Source organism: Corylus avellana, chromosome 3 (genome assembly GCF_965113065.1).
Source record: "Corylus avellana chromosome 3, dhCorAvel1.hap1.2, whole genome shotgun sequence".
Classification (NCBI taxonomy): Eukaryota; Viridiplantae; Streptophyta; class Magnoliopsida; order Fagales; family Betulaceae; genus Corylus; species Corylus avellana.
The window spans coordinates 6019634-6039894 of record NC_142492.1 but is presented as its reverse complement, the minus strand read 5'-3'; the positions used below and the strand labels follow the sequence as shown (position 1 = coordinate 6039894).

The window sequence follows — 20261 nt, the reverse complement described above, 5'->3', positions numbered from 1 at the left end:
AATAACATGTGAGCTGTAGGGGCGGCGGAACTAGGATGATTTGTCGTGTGGGGGGACGAAATTTTTTTTTTTGCTTGAGGAAATTGACCAACTTATATAAATACAAAATCACATAGATATATATAATCTTTTTATATGTAGATTATATATATGTTTGTGCGTGTTTATATAAGATAAAGCATAGAAATCTTACATTTAATCTTATGTTATTGCAAATACACAAAAGTATAAACAACTAGCAAATTAATAGCTTAGGAAAAAAAAAAAAAAAAAGCAAAATAGACTAAACACATTCTATAGGATCCAAGAAAAAAGGTATCTTTGAGTTTGACCTTTTTTTTCCTAACAATCACCCGGAGTCCCAAATAGCAACAATGCTAAGATAAAGAGACGAGCCAAACAATTTTGCAATTATAAGTTATTAAACCATTTAACTTGTGATGTTATAACAAATATTGTAAACCTAAATGACTCAAAATAACTACTCAAAAAATTGATCGCTAATTAGAAGCCACTCTGAAAACCAAAACCATTTAACTTTCTCTTTTACATATTCAACGAGAGTCCCAAACCAAATTAAGTTTGATTATAAGTGAATTAGAATATAGAGGGAAACTAAATGAATTGGGTATTTTAGGTGTTTTTATGTGTGAAAGAGGGGGCAAAATAATAATAATAATAATAATAATAATAATAAATTAAAAAAATTAAAAGGGGATACAAGTAATTTTTTTTTTTTTGGGGGGGGGGGGGGGAGGCAAAACTGAAAAATAATAGTTAAAAGGGACACAAATATATTTTTTTAGGGGGGAAACTAAAAAAAGAATTAAAAAGGGACACAAATAATATTTTGGGGGACAAATTTATAAAATTAGTATATTTGAAGGACATTTATGAAAATTTGTAAAATTTTTTAGGGACATTCGTTCCCCCAACCTCAAGCGTGGGTCTGCCTCGGGTGAGATATTCATATTTTTTTTAATAAAATTTTTTTCCAAGTTTGTCAACATGTGACTCTCACATGATTAAATGACACATATTATTATTATACATTAAGCTGAAAGAAATTCCTTCAAACCAAGTTAATAAAACTCTATCCTATTAAAAATATATAATTTTTTAATAATATATGATATGCACATACATCCTTTTTTTGAATAAACATTTTTCCAATTTCGTCTTGATTGTTAAAAAGCATGTATTTTATTTGTGGGTTAAATACCTCAAACCTTTTAGGGTTTATCAACTTTATTTTTTTCCCTCTAGGGTTTCACTTTTTTCACAGGACCCCCCTGGGGTTTTGATAAATGACCAATTTAGTCCATCCGTTAGTTGACCGTTAAGATTGACACGTGGACTAATCAGATGTTGACATGTGGCACATATTTAATTTAATTTTTTTAAAAAAAATTAAATAGGTGCCACGTGTCAACATCTGATTGGTCCATGTGTCAGTCTTAACGGTCAACTAATGGATAGACTAAATTGGTCCTTTATCAAAATCCCAGGGGAGTTCTGTGATAAAAGTGAAACTCCAAGAAAAAAAAAATAAAGTTGGTAAACCCTAAGAGGGTTTGAGAGGTATTTAACCCATTTTTATTTTTATTTTTATATGTTCTAAAAAAAGAAACCCCTTAATATTTGAAAAGGCAAAAGAGAGACAAGTTTGAAAAAAGAAAAAGTTAACATTCGCTTCCGGTGGAAGTAAGTCACAGACGCACAGTGACCGACACGGAGAAAGCGAGCGAGAGAGAGAGGCACAGATGGCGCTATCGACGAGGCAGAGACGTCCGCTACCGTCCGATCCCTCATCGTCATCATCACCGTATTCGCAATCAGAATCGTACGGGAAGCACGACAAGCCGGGGAAATCGGACGGTGGGAAAGGAGACGAGGGATTGGGGTGGTTGTTTCCGTTGTTCGTCCTGGGAACGCTACGGTACATGAGCGCCGCATCAAACATCATACACGACTGCGACGAAGTCTTCAACTACTGGGAGCCTCTCCATTTCCTTCTATACAAATCTGGCTTCCAAACTTGGGAGTACAGGTATACATTTCGTCTACGCGTATATATATGTGTGTGTGTGCGTGCGTGCGTGTGTTTGTACGTATTTACGCATTTGGTTCTGTCAGATATATTGGCTATTGTTCATGCTCGAATTGAGACGTGTTGCTTAAATGCTTGGTGATAGTGTGATACCAATGTTTAAGACCTTGCAGCTAAAGAAAGAAGTAATGTTTAATCTAGAAAAGAAAAATTACGTAGAATAAATTTAGGGTAAATTTTATTTTCTGTGTTATGGAGTGAAATCGGTTTTGTTAAACCACTGGTAGTGCTAAAAAAACTAAGCCGATGCAAAGGGGACAATTTAATCACTTAATTAATATCCTAACACTTCTCTCAAATTGGTGGTGTCCAACACAAGGAATATATTACGGAAAATGTGAGATCAATTATGGAATCATGACCCCTGCTCTTTTTGGCAAACTGATCACCTTACTGCAATTGGTGTGTATTCTCTAGCTTCCTTTTCTAAGTTAATATATATATATATATATATATATATATATATATATATATATATATATATATATATATATCATTAAAAGCATAAGGCGCCCCAAGTACACAGGAAGTATACAAGACAAAACACCTAACTAGAAGAAGAAAGAAGAATAGGAAAATTGTGAAAACTTAGAATCAAACAAGAAACATAAGCAGCTGCCTTCAGATAAAGAGTATCAAAGAAAAAAGACTTAAGCTCCTCCATCGTCTTCTCGTGATCTTCAAGACTCATAACATTCATTTTCTTCCAAATACATCATAAACAACAAGAATGTACCATCTTCAACACAAGCACTCTGAGTACTATTGGCAGTCCACCAACATGCAAACAAGTCAATAACTCGTTTAAGCATAACCCAAGAAAGCCTAAAGCGACTAAAGAAAGCATTCCATAAGGCACAAGTAACCTCACAATGGAGAAGAAGATGATCAACGAACTCCTCATTCCCATTCCTCTCACACATACAACACTTGTAGACTACAATGATGTGTCACTTCTTAACATTATACATAGTAAGGATCTTTCCTAGGGTCACCGACCAAGTAAAAAAAGCCGCTCTCAAAGGAGCCTTAGTTTGCTAGATACACTTCTAGGGGAAAAGAGAGCATTCCCTACAACCCAAGATACTGTAGAAGGATCTAACATCAAACAATCCTCTTTTTAGAGGGTACCTGTTAAAGCTTGTCTTCACCTACCCGTCTCATTCTGATTGAATACAAGCAGCTAAAAAACAAAGCTATGACATCCACTTCCCAATCATGAGCCACTCTGACAAAGCTAGCATTGCAATGATTCGATCCATCAGAGAGGCTACAAGTGACCACTTAGGTCAGTATAAAATCTTAATTTAGTAAATTTGTGTTTTGATAAGTTCATCATAATGATTTAGTAGGAGATTAATGGATTTTACAATTTTCTGCGACTGGTTTCCAATTCTTGATGCATCAAATGCCTTTGACTGCAAGCGAAATTGACAAAATCCTTTTTTAAATGGAATGACTGTTTGGTGCCTTAGGGTCTGTTTCAAAAGCCTGAAGGGATAGGCTAGCAGAGTTTATACTTGTGGCTGGGGTAAGTATAGAGCTAAATTAGTGCTGCTTAAAGTTGACTTTCAAGATTGAGAAATTGTGGTGAAAAATTTTGGGATCTGATCATGTGGCCATGAGGGCTACTTTTTCCCACTTATAACATATTTAAAGTTTCCATTTTCTGCTTGTCCCAAATGTAGCAAAAAGTGGAACTAATGTTTTTGAATTGACATGTTTTGCACAATACATGAATACTTGTCGTGTCTTACTATACATGTATATGTTGTATGATACGTTACTGTTATATTCTTGTTTCAAAGGAACAAGCATTACTTGTGACCATCCTGTCATACGATGGATATCATGTATTGGCAAAGATAGTTCATAAGCTCACACCCATATTGGTCCAGTTAAGGACAGAAAAGTGATGCATCACTTAAGTGGCCTGCAGGCTATATTTGGATCCTGGCGTGCAAAGCAAATATTTATTTTGGTTGAGAATGTGAATATATAATACTATCATATTATATTTTAGAGAACACCCCCACTGATCACGCCACTTAAGTGGCCTGCTGGCTTTCAGCAACTAGAGCACGCTCGGCCAGCCCAGGATCACCACTCGGAAAACGCCTCTGCTTCTCTCTGCCAATCAAACACCCCCGCTGATCTCAGACCGAAACTCAAGATTTCGCTTCCACATAATAAAAATACCAAATGTCCCATCTCTCAAATCCAACTAGCACGTAGACAATCAAAATTCTGATGGTAGACCTCCACAACACTCCTCACGTGCTTCCCATGAGAGTGAGAGATAGATGAAGTATTAGACCAATATACTTTCTTCCCATAACTTAAATGAGTGTATATTAAGGGCTAAATTAAAATCGCGTAAAAACCTAGGGACTAAATTTGATTCTCCCCTAAATTTTAAGCTTATAATGTGTTATCCGAATTTGAGTCTCTGTGTGCCTCGGGGGGTGCATGCCTTGATGATTGTGTTGTATCTGTATGTGACAAATGGGGAGCTTTGAATAGAACAAGAGGGTATCCTCACTGAATATGATATAGGAAGCAGCGCTAAATAATTCTGATACATATTACAGTAATGTGAAATGTTTCTGATATCAACCTGTTGTGGCTTTCTTATGGGGGTGTTGCAGTGGCCTTAGTCGGCCTTGCTCATTTTAGGCCTCTTCATTGCCGGAAAATGGCAAGGCAAAGCTGGATATTCAGTCCTTAAAAGAAATGACAACCAAAGGCCCCCTTAAGCCTCGATCTAACCCACACAAGGCCAGATCGACCTCGTTTGAGCTCTGTTAAGCTGTACTTAGCATCCGTGCCTGGTTTCTGTGGCTAAGGAGTTACACTTTCAGACTCAGCTTGGTCACATGTGGACATGGTAGGTGGATTGGTGGTGTAGATGTTGAGGAATCTGAGGACGTCGGAGAAACAGAAGCTTTTATTAAATCAGTATATGCGCTCACATTGGAAAATAATGGTGGTGAGGCGCTTGCTGGTATGGATGGCAACAAGCTTGGCCAAGAGCCAAGTACCTATGAATCAAATGCATGGAGAGAATGAGTTTGAACTAAATAATGCAAATTTAGGTTCCAATATTACAACCAAACATATTTCACCGGAATGGTCTGTTCTATAACATAAGTTTCTAGTCCCGCTTATACTGATTGGTTTCCCTGCTCAACAAAATGGGTTGTCATGATGGTTAGGTAGTTGCATAGTTGGGGTGGGGTTAACTTTGATCTTAGATTTTAATCCTACATATCAAAAGAAGAATATGGAGACTTTGTTGAGTATTATTTCTTGAGCTTTTTTGAACTACTTTGAAAGATTTCTTGGTTTAATATGACTTTCCATTGATACATTAATTGTTCTTATAACTTATATGCCTCTTGCAGTTCCCAGTTTGCACTTCGGTCATACTTATACATTATTTTCCATGAATTAGTGGGTCGACCAGCTTCCTGGTTGTTTGTTGAGGAAAAAGTAAGATTTCTTCATACTTTTGGATTGTTATTCTTTTGTAATTATTGATGAATCATATTTCTGTAACTTCTTTTTCTTTTTTGGACTTTTGCTTAAACCAATAGCTTTCCTATTGCAGGTGAGAGTGTTCTATGCTGTAAGACTCTTTCTAGGTCTCCTCTCTGTTATCACAGAAACTGTTCTGGTAGTAGCCCTTTCCAGGAAGTATGGAAAACGTCTTGCCTGTTACACGCTTGCAATGCTATGCTTGACCAGCGGTTGTTTCTTTGCTAGCACAAGTGGGTGGGCCCTTTTCAATTTGTCTCTTTTGTTTCCTGAAATACTATTTGGTTTCTCTCTTTATCTGTCTGTATGGTGTTACTGGTAGTGCATTTTATTTTTTTCCATTTAGCCAAGTATTACTAATCTGGAGTTTCAGTTCCATTATCGTTGGATTTTTCTAATATCTATTGTCTTGGCATTGTTCGCTAGGTTTCTTGCCAAGTTCATTCGCTATGTATGCCATCTCTCTTTCGTCCGGGTTATTTCTTCTTGGGAAACCTGCAATGTCTGTTGCAGTTGCAGCTGTTGGTGTAATCCTTGGCTGGCCATTCTCAATCTTGGCTTTTCTACCAGTCACATTCTACTCTTTAGCTAGAAGATTCAAACAAGCATTTTTAGCTGGGGCTGTCACCACTGTCTCTCTTCTTGTAAGTTAATCATTAAGTTTGATCTTGAGATACTACTTTGTTGGATCTTTTTACATGCCCGTACATTTTCCTGTACATTTTCCATCAGTACTTAATTGAGTTATAATATCTTATATTATGTAATTTTTGCTCATACCCATTAAAATGTAAAATTTGGAATTCTTCCAGGCAGTCTCACTCCTTGTTGACTACTACTACTACAGAAGATGGACGTCATCTGTGTTGAATCTGTTGCTATATAATGTTGTAGGAGGAGGTGAAAGTCACTTGTATGGGACTGAAGGACCATTATATTATCTGAGGAATGGATTTAACAATTTCAACTTCTGTTTCGTTCTTGCTTTGCTTTTCCTGGGAATTTGGCCAATAGCAAGGAAGAAGTATGCACCAGACCTGCTGATCATCGTCTCACCTGTATATATCTGGCTGGTATTTATGTCTTTGCAGCCGCACAAAGAAGAAAGGTTTGGCTAATTTACTGTTGTCTTAAACATCCTTGCAATTTTTCTGTAAGAATCAATCCTTTAAATTGTCTTTATGAAAGTAATGGTGTCGATTTGGATAATTCCCCCAAGTTTCTTCCCCCCTCCCCCCCTTGTACTGTGACATTCTCCATCTGAATGCTCAAATTTTAGTTTTAAATTTTACTTATCAAAAAAAAAATTTTAGTTTTAAATTCGCTCTTTTTTTTTTTTTTGGGTGTATTTCTATCTAAAACTGCTAAGTTGACAAGAATTTGATATTCCGTAGATTTTTCTAAGCTCAATTAGCAAGCTTCATTGTAGTTCAACTATTCCGTTACTATTGAGAGAAAGCAATATCTTGCGTTGACAGAATAATCTGTACTTACATTCCAGTTAGAAATCCATAGCCTTTTTTTTTGGGTAACATGTGTATCCCATGTTTGTGTAACCACATATATAAAAATTCATGTTAGTGTCTAGCTTTTCAAGATTGTCATATCCCTAAGTTTGTGGAGAAGTTCTGGAGGTGGTGTCAATGGTTTTGAAATCCTGTACTTTAATGTTGTTAGGAGTTGCTATCATTAGTGTCATACAACATTTGCGATCAGCACAAATTCACTGAGTGCTTTGCTATTACATGATAAATAACTTTATAGCAATCTGTCTTGTATTTGGTATTCATATTCTCTACAACCTCAACTAGTGTGCTTATTGAATAAATGGAGGTTAAGAGGTGATTTTGTTGTGAAAGGATAGAAGAAATTGAATCAATGTAATGGTGGTCATTAATGGAACTGTCGGCCCATTAAGATTAGTTTACATATAGAGTGACAGTCCATTTATGAGACACAAGTCCATGCCAATAGATTTTTCTTCTCTGATTTGAAAACTTCTTACAGAAAATGTATATTCTGATTTTCTATGAATTATTGTAATCATCAACTTTGGAGTTGTGGCACTTGGAAAGACATTTTATATTGACCCTTTATTTATTAGATTGGATAGTGCCAATGCCCTTTGGGCACCTATGGGAATAGGGTTGTGGGTGACTTTGGGGGTTTGAGTCCCCTTGGGTGCGCCTAATGGGGGTAGATGGCATGAAACCATTGCTCCATTGAAGTCCTGTAGCTAGCATATAACCAGTTTCCATCTAGCCTCCAGTATAATATTAAAAGAGTGCAGGTGAGATTAAATTGATGATAATCATTTCTAACTACAATTGCAGGTTCCTTTATCCAATTTATCCACTTGTTTGTGTTGCTGCTTCAGCTGTCATTGAGAGCTTCCCTGATCTTTTTCAAGATAAATATAATCCCAACGATAAATCCCTGATGGTTATGGTAAGTGTATCTAAAGTTCCTATGCGATTCCTGATCTATATTAATGAGAACTCATGATCAACTTCTTGTTGTGTACATACGCAGATATCCAAATTCCTTAGACCTGTGGTTCTTAGCCTCATATTGTGCGTCTCCCATGCTCGCACTTTTTCATTGATTAATGGTTATTCTGCTCCTATGGAGATTTACAAGCTTTTAGAGCACCATGATGATGCAGGAACAGGTGAGAGCCTACAAATTGCTTTTAGATATATGTAACACCATTTCTTGGTCAGAAAAAAAAATAAATAAAGAAAAATGCAACACCATTTTCTCGTGGTGATAGAATGATCATGGAATTTACTCTATAACCCCCTTTAAGTTATTGAAAGAAGAGTTTGCAGGTTATTTTTGTCCATGTAATCATGGAAGCTGTCAACCTCACAACACACACACACTTCTTGAGATGAAAAGAGCATCATTGTGAGAAGAGTTTTGATGTGCTTTTTGATGCTCTTTTTGGAAGTCTGAAATGTTAGGTAGCATTATTCTGTGGCTTCCTTTGGTGTTTGGAATAAAAATGAACGATGGAAGTAGTGCAGTAAATGACATTGTATTTAGGGCATGAGAATGAATGTTGGAACAAGTTTAAGCTTCTTGAAAATGCAAAGTGGCTTCCTTTTAAATTTTTGGGATGACATTTTAGAGATGGGCTCGCCTGAAAGATCTAATGCACTTTGAACAATAATAGAGCTTACATTACAGTAATAATGTGCAGCTAGAGTTAGGAACATACACTTCTTCTTAATGATCTTTTGATTGAGACTATATGGTATACACTCCTTTTGTTTTCAAACTTGTGTTTCTAGCCTTTTGCAATTTACTCCCAAAGGCTCTAAATTCACGCTTTTCTGGAGTATGAAATTAGGGGAAAAAAAGCCAATTTTAAGAGCTCATCACTTCCAAAGAGCTTTTATTTAATGTTAAATCACAATATATTTCAAAAGCTTAAGTTGATAGGAAATAGTGAATCTAATCATTTAGTTAATACTTTAACACTTTTCCTTACTTGTGGGCTCAAACTCTCCTTCAACTAGTGAGAACCCAATGCTTGGAATATTTAACTGAAAATAGGTGATAAACTCTAGAATCAGGGTTCGAGATTATGACTTGTGATATAATACTATGTTAAATTATGACTTATCCTAAAAGTTTAAGGTGATAGAAAGAGTGAATTTAATAATTTAATTAATACTTTTAACATTTAGTATTAGAAGGAGATACATCCATTCAAATTTTTTGAGTTTTGGATCCTATACATTGCAGGTTCTGTACTATGTGTTGGAAGTGAATGGCACCGGTTTCCATCATCATTTTTGGTTCCTGATTATGTCGGAGAAGTACGTTGGATTGACGATGGATTTCGAGGTCTTCTACCATTCCCGTTTAATTCTACCCTCGGAGGGACTGCAGCTGCACCACCTTATTTTAACAAAAAGAACAGGGCAGCGGATGGACAATATGTAATTAATCCCTCCTAGAAGATCAGTTGATATGTCTTAACCTGTTCTGTTTTTCCTTTACATTTTTTAATTGATGATCCACCATTGATCTTACAGCTTCAGGATCTTCAGGCTTGTACTTTCCTTGTTGAGCTGCAGCTTAATCGACCTTCCCCAACACGTGGGAGTGACTCGTCAACATGGGAGGTAAAAGTCGGTCCTCTTCATCTTTTCACCTTTCCTTCTGTGATTGTGCTAACCTCCTTTTATTATTATTTTTTTTAATTTTTAATTTATTTAATGTTCTTCAGGTAATTGCAGCACTGCCTTACCTGGACAGGGAGCTCTCTCCTCCCACGTACCGGTCGTTTTTCATCCCGTACCTTTGGCAGGAGAAGAATGTATTTGGCATGTACAAGCTGCTTAAAAGAATACCAAAATGATTTGCGAGCTAAATTCTAGAAACTCTTGATGACCATAACTTTTTAACTGTTTGTTCTAACCTGGACCCAGTGCCCATCAAAGAAGAAAAACCCAAAAAGCATCGACACCTGTTTTGAAAATGAGATTGTAATTTGTAGCTGTTCTAACTTGTAGGGTTTACCTGATAATATATTGAAAGTTGATTTGAGTAGGCATTTGGGAATGAGATCGTAGCTGTTCTAACAAGTAGTGTTTACCTGCTTCTATATTAAATTGAATTAAGCAGGCATTTGATATATTCTTGTATGTTTTCTACAGATTATGTATTATTATTTTTGGGGTTTCACCGGTTAGCTCTTGGGGTATTGCTGAAAATATTTTGCAAAGTTGCTTTGGGTACCGGGTGGTTCTTTTGTAGTGGGTGTAATCTCTGTTTTCCTGTGTTTGTTGTTGGCCGTATTTGGCTGGTTATTGTTGGCAAGCCTAGGAAAACCGTCAACTCAAGCCATGATGTTCCAAGATACAATTGGATAGGCTATAAAATTTTGTTCCTTATTTCAAGTATTCTATTGGTATTTGTCCCTATTCAATAAGAATGATTTTTCCGAAAGAATGGTTTAATTATAGAGAGAATATTTTCAGAATTTGAAAAAGGACAAAAAAGTCCTAATTATTTTTTAAAAAGGGCAAAAAAACAAGTAAATTATACCCAAAAAGTAGACTCAATACTCAAAATATGCCTAAAATGCTTACCGGTGCAAATAACCGGCGGTTATTATATGACCTGGTAACTGATAGTCGATTATTAGTTTCAATTTTCTAATTTGAGCAATCGGCTACCTCAGTTGCGGTTAACAGTTTTAACCAATAATTGCTAACTGCAATTGAGTTTTAACCCCTTTGATATATATATATATAAAGGTGTGCATGGGTCGGTTCGGAGCGGGTTTTGGCCTTTTCAACTATTCGACCCGAGCCAATCGGGTTTGGAAAACCCTACTTGCTACTCGGATTCAAGTCACCAAATCTACCAGGTTTTGGGTAGGGCGGGGCGGGTCAGGTGTTATGCGCATGGCTCTTCTCAGAATTGGGGCTTTACTCATAAGCTTTCTTCTACTCCTTCCCACCCCCATCACAGCTTCATCTCAATTCATTCTCAATTGATTGCTTTAAGATTGGCAGGCTTGAAGAAGGGTTTTGTCGGTCAAGTGTCTTATTTTTTTTATTGTTTGTTGTATTTGAAATTAAACAGGTCAAACAAATGGTGTTAAATTACCCGATAATTTATCGTCATGTTCGGGTTTTAGATTTTCACCCGTTTATCTAAACAAATCATGTAGAAGATAAGGCTAACCAAGTGGCAGGTCAACTAGGTCGTGTTGGGTTACTAAGTAATTTTCCATATATTGTCCAAGTTAAGGTTAATTGGGTGGCGGGTCAATTGGGTCGTATTCGGGTTGGCCTGACAACCCATTTTGCCACCCCTTTATCAGGATAAAACCACGATTGCCAAATTGATAAAAGACCAAATGGTCATCCAATATTTTTAACGATGATCCACGTAAACTCCTATAAGAACATAACACTTATCATATTTGCTTCATTAATATTACTTCATAAATTAAAAATCATTATTATTTTTTTTTTTGAAAAAAGGAAATATCTCGAAGCCAACTTTGAACATTTGGGATTGTTAAAAAAAAGAAATATGAGGGTTGCTCAACGAGGCTAACTCCATTCTCTTTCCGTTGATTTAATGAGAATAGTAAAAAGAGTAAATGATTTAATGAGAATATGAGGGTTGCTACTAAGACATCTGTTCTTAGAATACATAATTCTCACATTTTTAATAAGATTAACAAATGATCCGCCTCTTATCTTCCAAAATTCTTTTTGAGGTGGCATCAATCTCCAAGAAACTTCCTTTTCTTGGCAGTGTTCATGAATGGTCTTATGACCCATTCAGTCTGAGCTTCATCCTGATCCAGTGTTCCTAATTTTATCTGAAACAGCGACATAGGGAAACCAAATATCAGTCAAATACACAAAAATACGTAGAATGAGATGCGTCTACCATGTAAAGACTCTTTTTAACCAGGTCAAGCCAACAATGGCAAGAGTAATAATCCAAGTATCTCAAGTGAGACCAAGAAATTATGAATTTAAGGTTTTACGTATAGTACCAGTAGATGCTGAGGAGTTATAAAGTCTAATAACCAGCTTTACATCAGTGAAAAGGTACCAATGGAAACCAATCAAAGTAGATCAAAAGCATTAACAACTAAATTAACAGCATAGCAACCACCGGCCACGTTTCTCCACGTTATCAGTGAGGTCATAAGTTTTACATGTTCGTAAATAATTAAAATTATGGAGTTAATACTTGACAAAAGTCATTGGAGACCAATTCTTATGTATTTCCTCTTTAGTTCAGTTGCTAAGACCACTAAAGAAGTCTTAAAACATGTTTTCAAATGATCCATCCAAAATCAGAGTCCAATTTTTGTAATTTTTCAAATTAATCGAGATAAACTCTAGAGTCTAACTACTGTTAAAGTTACACAAGTGAAAACTTTATGATTCATACCCACTCAATATAGTGTGGGCTAATGCCTTAATGAAAATGTTCAGGTCATTACTGAGCCCAATGCCCTAAAAGATTGATGCCTTTTGCTAATAGATTAGTAAAAATTCAAGGTGCTACTGCAACATAATAACAAGAGGGTTTGTGTGGAAGCAGAACAGGAGACGATTTTTTTTCCCTGAGCAAATATGGGGGGATCCTTCCCACTGTTGAGAAGAGGATCAATTATTTGGACACATCAAGTGATCACCAATCAACAAACAAATGCCGTCAAACCAAATTTAAGGATAGCTAATGGTCCCAAAGAAACATGGAGATAAGAAAAAGTTTGGATAAATGGAACGAACAAGAATAGGATAGGATAGAATAGAAAGAGATGATGCTGACAAGATGCCAGGTTTGTGATGGCAATTTTTTTTTTTTTTTTATAAGTGACACAGGTTCTAGGTTTCAAGTGATGGCCAGTATCTGAACAATTGAGCCACATAATTCTATAATCAAATGTAATAACTAATTCTGATATAAAATGAGAAAATGAGAGTAATCATTTAAAAACTGATATCAAGAAAGGAGAAAAAACAGATTAAAGTTGGATTTCCAAACCAACAGAGAAAGATGATAGCCATCTCAGTTTGCTTTTTCTGTATACTAGTAGACAAGGTCTAAAAGCCAACAAGGATGAAAAGGAAGATTCATGGCAAAAAAGGATATTTGTACATGTGCAAAATGCAACATTAGCTAGGTACATAATATGAAAAGAAATGCCTGTAATCATGGTTCTCAAGATATTCTTAAATGAAAAATAAAGAAATGACTTCTCTGCATACTACCAAGACCATGACCCACAATTAGGGGTAATGGCCACCCGAAGAACATGCATATCTCACCATAGGTGTACTTGGATATTGAGCTGGGATGTAACAAAGGAATAAACTAATGTCTCTTACCATCATGTAAGACAAGATGGGACCCAAGAATAGACGCCATATGAAAGCGTAATAACCACAAGCACCGATATAAATAAGGTGTAGTCAAATAATTACTACATAACTAGAAGAGCATAACTCTTAACAACGACCAAAAAAACCAAGCTTCATTGAAAAGCAAACTAACTAGCAAACGAAATACCTGATAAGGTCGCATTTCAAAGCGAGGACCAACTTCTTTAAGCTCAATTGATTTAGGACCTCCATGTTTCTCATACACATGATGCCTGTAAGTTTACAAGTTGTTAATGGAGTTCAAAAAGACAAACATTTATTCTGTTCAGAACAAAGCAGATCTTGTATGAAACAAAAAAAAAAAAAAAAAAAAAAATCAATTACACATCAGAATAATAAATTCTAGATGCAACCACTTACAAAAGACAAAGCCAAAATATGAGATTGGAACTAGTGTACAATAATTTTAAATGAGAAATTATGGTAGCTACATGCATGATAGAAAAAAAAAATCATAAAAGCAGTAGCATAAGTAAAAGAGATGCCACTCAGAACAACTTGAGCAGCCACATTTAATTTGATTCAGTCACCATGCAGAAAGTTAATGGTCCATTTTTAAACCTTGCACCCAAAAATGTTGGATTACATTACAAGGCAGCCTATGAAAGACCTAAAAGGGGCTGAATTCAAAATCTGTAAACTCAATACCAAAAACTGTTCAATAAACCTTCTAAAACCTCTGATAGCTATTTATGAACTCAAAGGCTCAAAATGATAGCATATTAAGCTAATCAAAAAGAACTGAATGCAATCTGATGGTAAGATTGTCAAAGGATCAATCTAAGCAAAAGTTGCTGAATGTTAAAAGTGTAACTTGAACCTATCCTATCCACATCTATTAGAGATCTACATTGGTAAAGATATTATATGTCCAAGCCAACATCATCCTTGACAACAGTAGTTCAAAAAAATTAAAGGATAGCCAATCAAAGCATCTTCCAAAGAATCAAAAAATTAACCAACCTGAATGAAATATAGTCAGACTCATTGGCAAAAGTTATAATGCGTTTAGTATCTGGCTTTGGCACAGGAAAAAGATGCTGCAAAATGTTTGCTGTCCTCTCCCCCAGCTATCAACAATAAAAATTCCAAATCAAATAAATAGTGGACATCAAAGCAGAATATACTCTACATCCCACAGGAGTTGATAAGCCAAAAACAAGATAAAAATTGCAACTACCTAAATATATACATATAACACAAATCACATCCTCATCAAATCTTGTAGCTACGCTAGCTAATCCATAAAGATAGTGAAACCAGCACCCACCCAAATAAAGGAACCTACTGTTTTTCCAGCAGTAAAATCCTCCAACTACCTTCCTGAACTTAGCTCAATACTAAAATAACTACTGAAAAATCATTAAAAATGCTGATATTACATATATGGGGACATGTTAAAAAAAAAAAGCTACAGACAGCCTTCAATATATTTACTACATTTATTAGATATGCAGTTCTCTAAGCACCACCAATAGTGGCAAGAACAGCAGAACGTCAACATGCAAACTTTGATTGGATTTTTGTCTACCTAGCTTTCTCATAATATATTGATGAAAACCAAACAAGCAAAAAAAATTCTAACCAAGATATGGATACCTTTGTTGAAAACTTGTTAAGTATCAAGTGTGGGTAAGCCTCAGACATTTTTCCAATGCCTTTCCTGTCTTTAAGGTCGTGTCTGGTAACCTACAGGAAAAAACGGATTTATTAGCATATTGATGCAAAGGCAACTGGAACAAAACAAAAGTCCAGAAAATACTAGTATGACCAAACTACTTACCACATTGAGTAATCCAAAATATGCAGTTGGACCAAAAGGTAGATGGCTTATAGTCATACCATCTGGCACACCACGATGTTCATGAACTAAGATGACATCTGTAAAATCATTTGCACGGCATGTTTCAATAATCTCTTTAATAACCTGCAAAGAATAAAATATTCAAAATATGCTTGACAACGGAAAAATGATCACCACGATGTTCATGAACTAAATGCATGGAGAAAAAAAAATCCATTCACCAACCTGGCCACCACGATTCATTCGCTGTGCATTAGGAAAGACAACCTTCAATTCCTGAACGAACATGCCAAAGAATTGAAATCAATGAACAAAATTCAACTGCATGCAGAATGCCAATGGAGTAAACAAAAGTGTATAGCCATCATATATGAATTGAGAACCAACCTTCACAAACTGTGTAAGTGGACCACTTGGATTACGAGATGTAGTTATCAAAATTTTTGGATCCCTTTCTGATGCATTTGCGTATTCATCATCAATGTGCGTCTTCGGGACTAGAATTTAAGCACAATTTCCATACATAGTAAAATGCAAAAATTAGCAGGTGCCAGCAGGGGAGAAAAAAAAAACATAAAATAAATTAAAATTTTAATAACCTGAAACCCCATTTACAATTTAAACCAGATAAAGCAGATAAAGCTGGTTTACATATTAAAAAGATAAAAATTAAAGCATACCAGCTGTGTTTTCGTCCTCAAGCTCGATTTGGTGCCGAAGCTCTGCCTCCTCGTTCCGTAGCTCCGTGGGAATCGGCTTTCCCTCTGTGAAATCCCCATTAGCACAAGGAATTAAAAAAAAAAAATTTAAAAAAAAGTTTGTGGAAAAAAGTGTGTAATACAAACCTTGTAGAGCTTCTTTGATCTTTCGCTTTTTCTCATAGAGCAAGCGTTCTTTGCCTTCCAAGCTCTTCCTGTACAAATACTCTCTCCTCAACCGTATGTTTCTTCGCAACATCTTTGCCAAACCCAACCACAATAGACGTGCAAAGATTAGGGTTTTGCAGAGAGAGGTGGCATAGGGTTTTGGGTGCGGGTTTATGCGACGTCGTGCCGTGCGTAACTCGGGGCTGTTCAAAACGAATTTCAGCTTGCGAACTCAACACAACAACGGAACAAAAAAATAAACAAAGGGAGAAAAGGATTAATGTTTCAAAAGGTGGCCCATCTCCTTTTGATGGGCCAATTTTGGTTTGCCCAATAAGGCCTATAAAGATGAATAAGTAAAACGTAGCACAAACCGGGCCATAATTCATGTAAGAGTAATGCTATATATCACTCTTCGTTTTTTTCTCATCTCACCAAAATTTATGTAACGTAATTTTTATAACATTTGGTGCATAATTTTTTTTTTTTTGGAAAACCACGGCATACTATTCATAGGAATAGTTATTCCCTAACGAAAATGAATATCTATTTCTCTAAAATATGAGAAGAATAAAATTATTTTTCAAAAAAATTGTTTTTGTTTTTCGCAAACATTACTTTATATATATATAAATTAAATTCACAACTCTATGGGTGGCCAACCACCCCAATTACACCCGGCCATCTAGTTAGCATGGCGCTAACATTGATTTGGAACTATTTAAAGCCATTTTAGGTTGCTTCTTTTTTCTTTTCTTTTTTCCCTAATAGAATAAGGAAAACAAGATTACTGGGGAGGATCTTTCCCATTCCTGATCTGAATGGAAGAGAGAATAGGGGACCTCGTAAAAATGCTTCCAAAGAGAAGATGGGAAGCGGCCCATTTAGCTAAAGGATGTGCATGAAAATTGACACATTTAGACACTTTCAAAGAATTCCAACTTTAAAAAGAAGAGAGAACTAAGTTGATATCAAAAGCCCGATGCCCAATTATTATTACAAGCTTGAAACCCGTGCAATGCACGGGTTTGTTTTTAAAAATGACAGGAAAAGTTTCAAGTAGGAAGCAGGAGGGAAAAAAAAGAAAAAAAAAAAAGGAATGTCAAAGTAAGTCAGGGAAAAAATTTACACCAGTACGATCAGAACATAATCATAAAAAATAAATAGAACCAGATACCAAAATTCTATTCAAAAAAGAGAAATGAGTTAAATTCATAAAAAAAAAAAAAATTAAAGAAACCGAAAGTTGGAAATGATTATGGAAACTCAAATAAAGATTAAAAATATAAGATTTTTGAATTTCTAAATAATCATAATGAAAAGTTTCTTAGCAATAGAACTCTCCCAAACCGCTTATTCCAGCAGAGACATAAAATAAATTTTTGGTGAAAGCATATTGGGAACTGTAAGGATATTACCAAAACCGCTTTTGTCGGTGTGATTTCACTTTCAGTTTTTTTCTACAACATGATTAAAGAAAAAGAAATTAATATTACCTTGATAAATCAAAGCAACATAGAAGAAAAATAACCGCTCGAGAAATCAATTCCTATTCTTTCCTACGTATACAAGCCTCAGGATCAAATAAGAAAATTAAAATAATCAACATCCAACTCAACCACCTCTTAATACTAATTTAGATATTAATTATATCAACAAAAACACATTCGCTTTGATAGCCTAATTCATCTGCGTACTCTGTCAACCAAACTTCATTCATTGACAAATACCATTAATAACTCCAAGAGTTGTTCCACAACATCACGTAACTTTGACGCAAGAAATATAACAGAGAGAGAGAAAGATAAAACCTGTGCGTACCTGTGCGTTTCGTTGTCAGTGGGGGAGAGGGAAGATGGATTTTGATAGTGGGTTGGGGTTTTGAAATTTGGGGATTTTGACGGTGGGTAGCTCTTCCCCGGAGATGTGGGTGGCTCGTCGTCAGCGGTGCTTGCCGTTCGTGGTCGTTGGTGACTGGCCGTCGGTGAGGGGAGAGGAAAGAGGAAAGAGAGAGATTTGTCTGAAACTGTGGGAAGAAAGTGTTTTAACCTGGGAAGAGAGAGAGTCACGATTCACGCGTATTTTCTAACCTAAAAAGTTTCAATTTTTAACCTGAGAATTGAGAGTTTGAGAGAGGATGAGAGTTTGAGAGAGGAAGGGAGGAAGATGACTTGCAGAGGCGACGTCGGCGTGCGTGAGATAGGGACGAGTGGGAGTGAGGTTTAGGGTTTAGATGAAACTTAAAACTTGTAAGTGATACCATTTCAAAGCTACTTGTTTTTTAGTAAGAAATAAAACAATTTTACAAAATTGTTAAATTTTTAATGTGTAAAACGAGTTTAAAAATTGATTTAAAAACTGACAAGAAATTAAGAGAAAATGGTTTAAAAAATGGTTTAAGTTTTGAATAAGAACTTCGAAAAATTGTTCAAAATGGAAAAACTATAATAAAAAAAATTGTATTATATATGTATAATTATAATTTACATATTAGTATGAACATGTATACTTATGACTTATGTTATATTATATATGTATAATTTGTTATTATATAATCATATGATTTAATCATCAATTGATCATATAATATAATCATTTAAATTATAATGATAATACATTAATATTTCAATTGTGATTATAAGTAACACATTGTTTAATCTAATGTCAATTACTTAATTTGATATTATACGAATCACATTATCATTGTACATGAATAATATGATTAAGAATAATATGATTAAGTATTGATCTTATATATATATATATATATATGTATATAATTATAATTTATAATATACATTAACATTGTAACGAAGTCTCTAGTACTTAATTGTTGTATTAATATGAATTTGTATGCTTATGACTTATGTTATATTATATCATCTTATGCTATCAATTCCAAATTTCCAACTACAACGTCAATACTTAAATTGTGACTATAGGATATTACATGCATTGTTAATTTGTAATTGTCAATTTTAAATTTATAATCCTAATCATTTCATTTGGGATTATTCAAATCACATTGTCATGATATATGATATGAATTATATGAATCGATATGATTATATTAATAATATGATTAAATATCATTATTTTCATTAAATCATATGATTAATAATTTAAATTGTCTATTCAAGTTTCAACTATCATTAATAATGGTTGAAAGAGGGAGCAAGACCCTCCCCCTACTCCCCTCTTCTTTCCTTCCCCTCCTTTTTGTTTTTTTTTTGGGTTTTTTTTCGACTAGTTTAGTTGCTCCAGCCATCTCTTTAGTTATGATGCACTGCATCCGTCAGCCATCCACTATGTTGCGCCGCTCTTCGCTTCCCTAGAATCGGTTGGGCATTAGATCTAGTTTTTCAAATCTACATTTAGTCTCCTCAACTAGTTTATCTCAGCCACGCGCTAGCCCAACTGTGCTCCCCGACTCCTCAACTACCCATCAGTGCAAATGGCTCCATCTTGTCCACCACTTTCTGATCAGTGCGCTTCGCCTCCCTCGCCCCGACTGTTGTAGCTGGTAGCTAGTCTTTTTATTGTGTTTTTGTTGTTTTTTTTTTAATAAGGTTTTTATCCAAGCCTTTGGGTCAAGGAATAGTAGTTTTGGTGTGAGATTTTACTCCCATGGTCGAGAAAATAAAAGTTGGAAATATGGGCTATCTATGTATTAAATTCAGTCTACCTAGAGTAGATCTGTTCCATAACTATAAGTCTGGACTTGGTTTAGCGAATGATGAAGTCATAGATATGATTTGATTGTAAGATATTTATATTTGTCTCTATGTTTTAGCTATGATTTATCAGAGCTTTATGCTCCTTGATGTAAGAGCTTTGTGCTCTTGATTTTTTTTCAATTAATGAATATGAAAGATTTTCCAAAAAAAAAAAAAAAAAATTCAACTATCATTAATTGTTAGGTCATTTAAGATACTCAATGACTAGATCATTTAAGATATAACCATGGAGAATAACTTATATAGGGAGGTTGCACAAAATGTGAGTTT

The 20261-nt window shown here is 35.2% G+C and overlaps 2 protein-coding genes across 3 annotated transcripts; one reads left to right on the top strand and one right to left on the bottom strand.

Annotated features, from left to right (window-relative positions):
* The first annotated feature begins 1674 nt into the window (after positions 1-1674).
* On the top strand, positions 1675-10357 carry EBS3 (Alg9-like mannosyltransferase family). The gene is made up of 10 exons (XM_059587874.2): positions 1675-2050; positions 5515-5602; positions 5721-5880; positions 6074-6291; positions 6460-6755; positions 7981-8095; positions 8180-8318; positions 9401-9597; positions 9694-9783; positions 9888-10357. The coding sequence occupies exons 1-10, from the start codon at positions 1764-1766 to the stop codon at positions 10017-10019; spliced, it is 1722 nt and encodes a 573-aa protein (XP_059443857.2). The 5' UTR covers positions 1675-1763; the 3' UTR covers positions 10020-10357.
* Positions 10358-11708: 1351 nt separating this feature from the next.
* On the bottom strand, positions 11709-18498 carry LOC132175817 (uncharacterized). Of its 2 annotated transcripts, XM_059587876.2 has the most exons (11): positions 18076-18498; positions 17673-17714; positions 16234-16457; positions 16069-16152; positions 15776-15885; positions 15614-15664; positions 15368-15511; positions 15184-15273; positions 14548-14654; positions 13712-13796; positions 11709-12002 (listed from the first exon to the last, which is right to left on the bottom strand). In XM_059587876.2, exons 3-11 carry the CDS (start codon positions 16343-16345, stop codon positions 11904-11906), a joined length of 882 nt encoding a protein of 293 aa, XP_059443859.1. In that variant the 5' UTR covers positions 16346-16457; positions 17673-17714; positions 18076-18498; the 3' UTR covers positions 11709-11903. The 2 variants fall into 2 exon arrangements, with proteins under 2 accessions (XP_059443859.1, XP_059443858.1); XM_059587875.2 differs by lacking the exon at positions 17673-17714.
* Positions 18499-20261: the final 1763 nt, after the last annotated feature.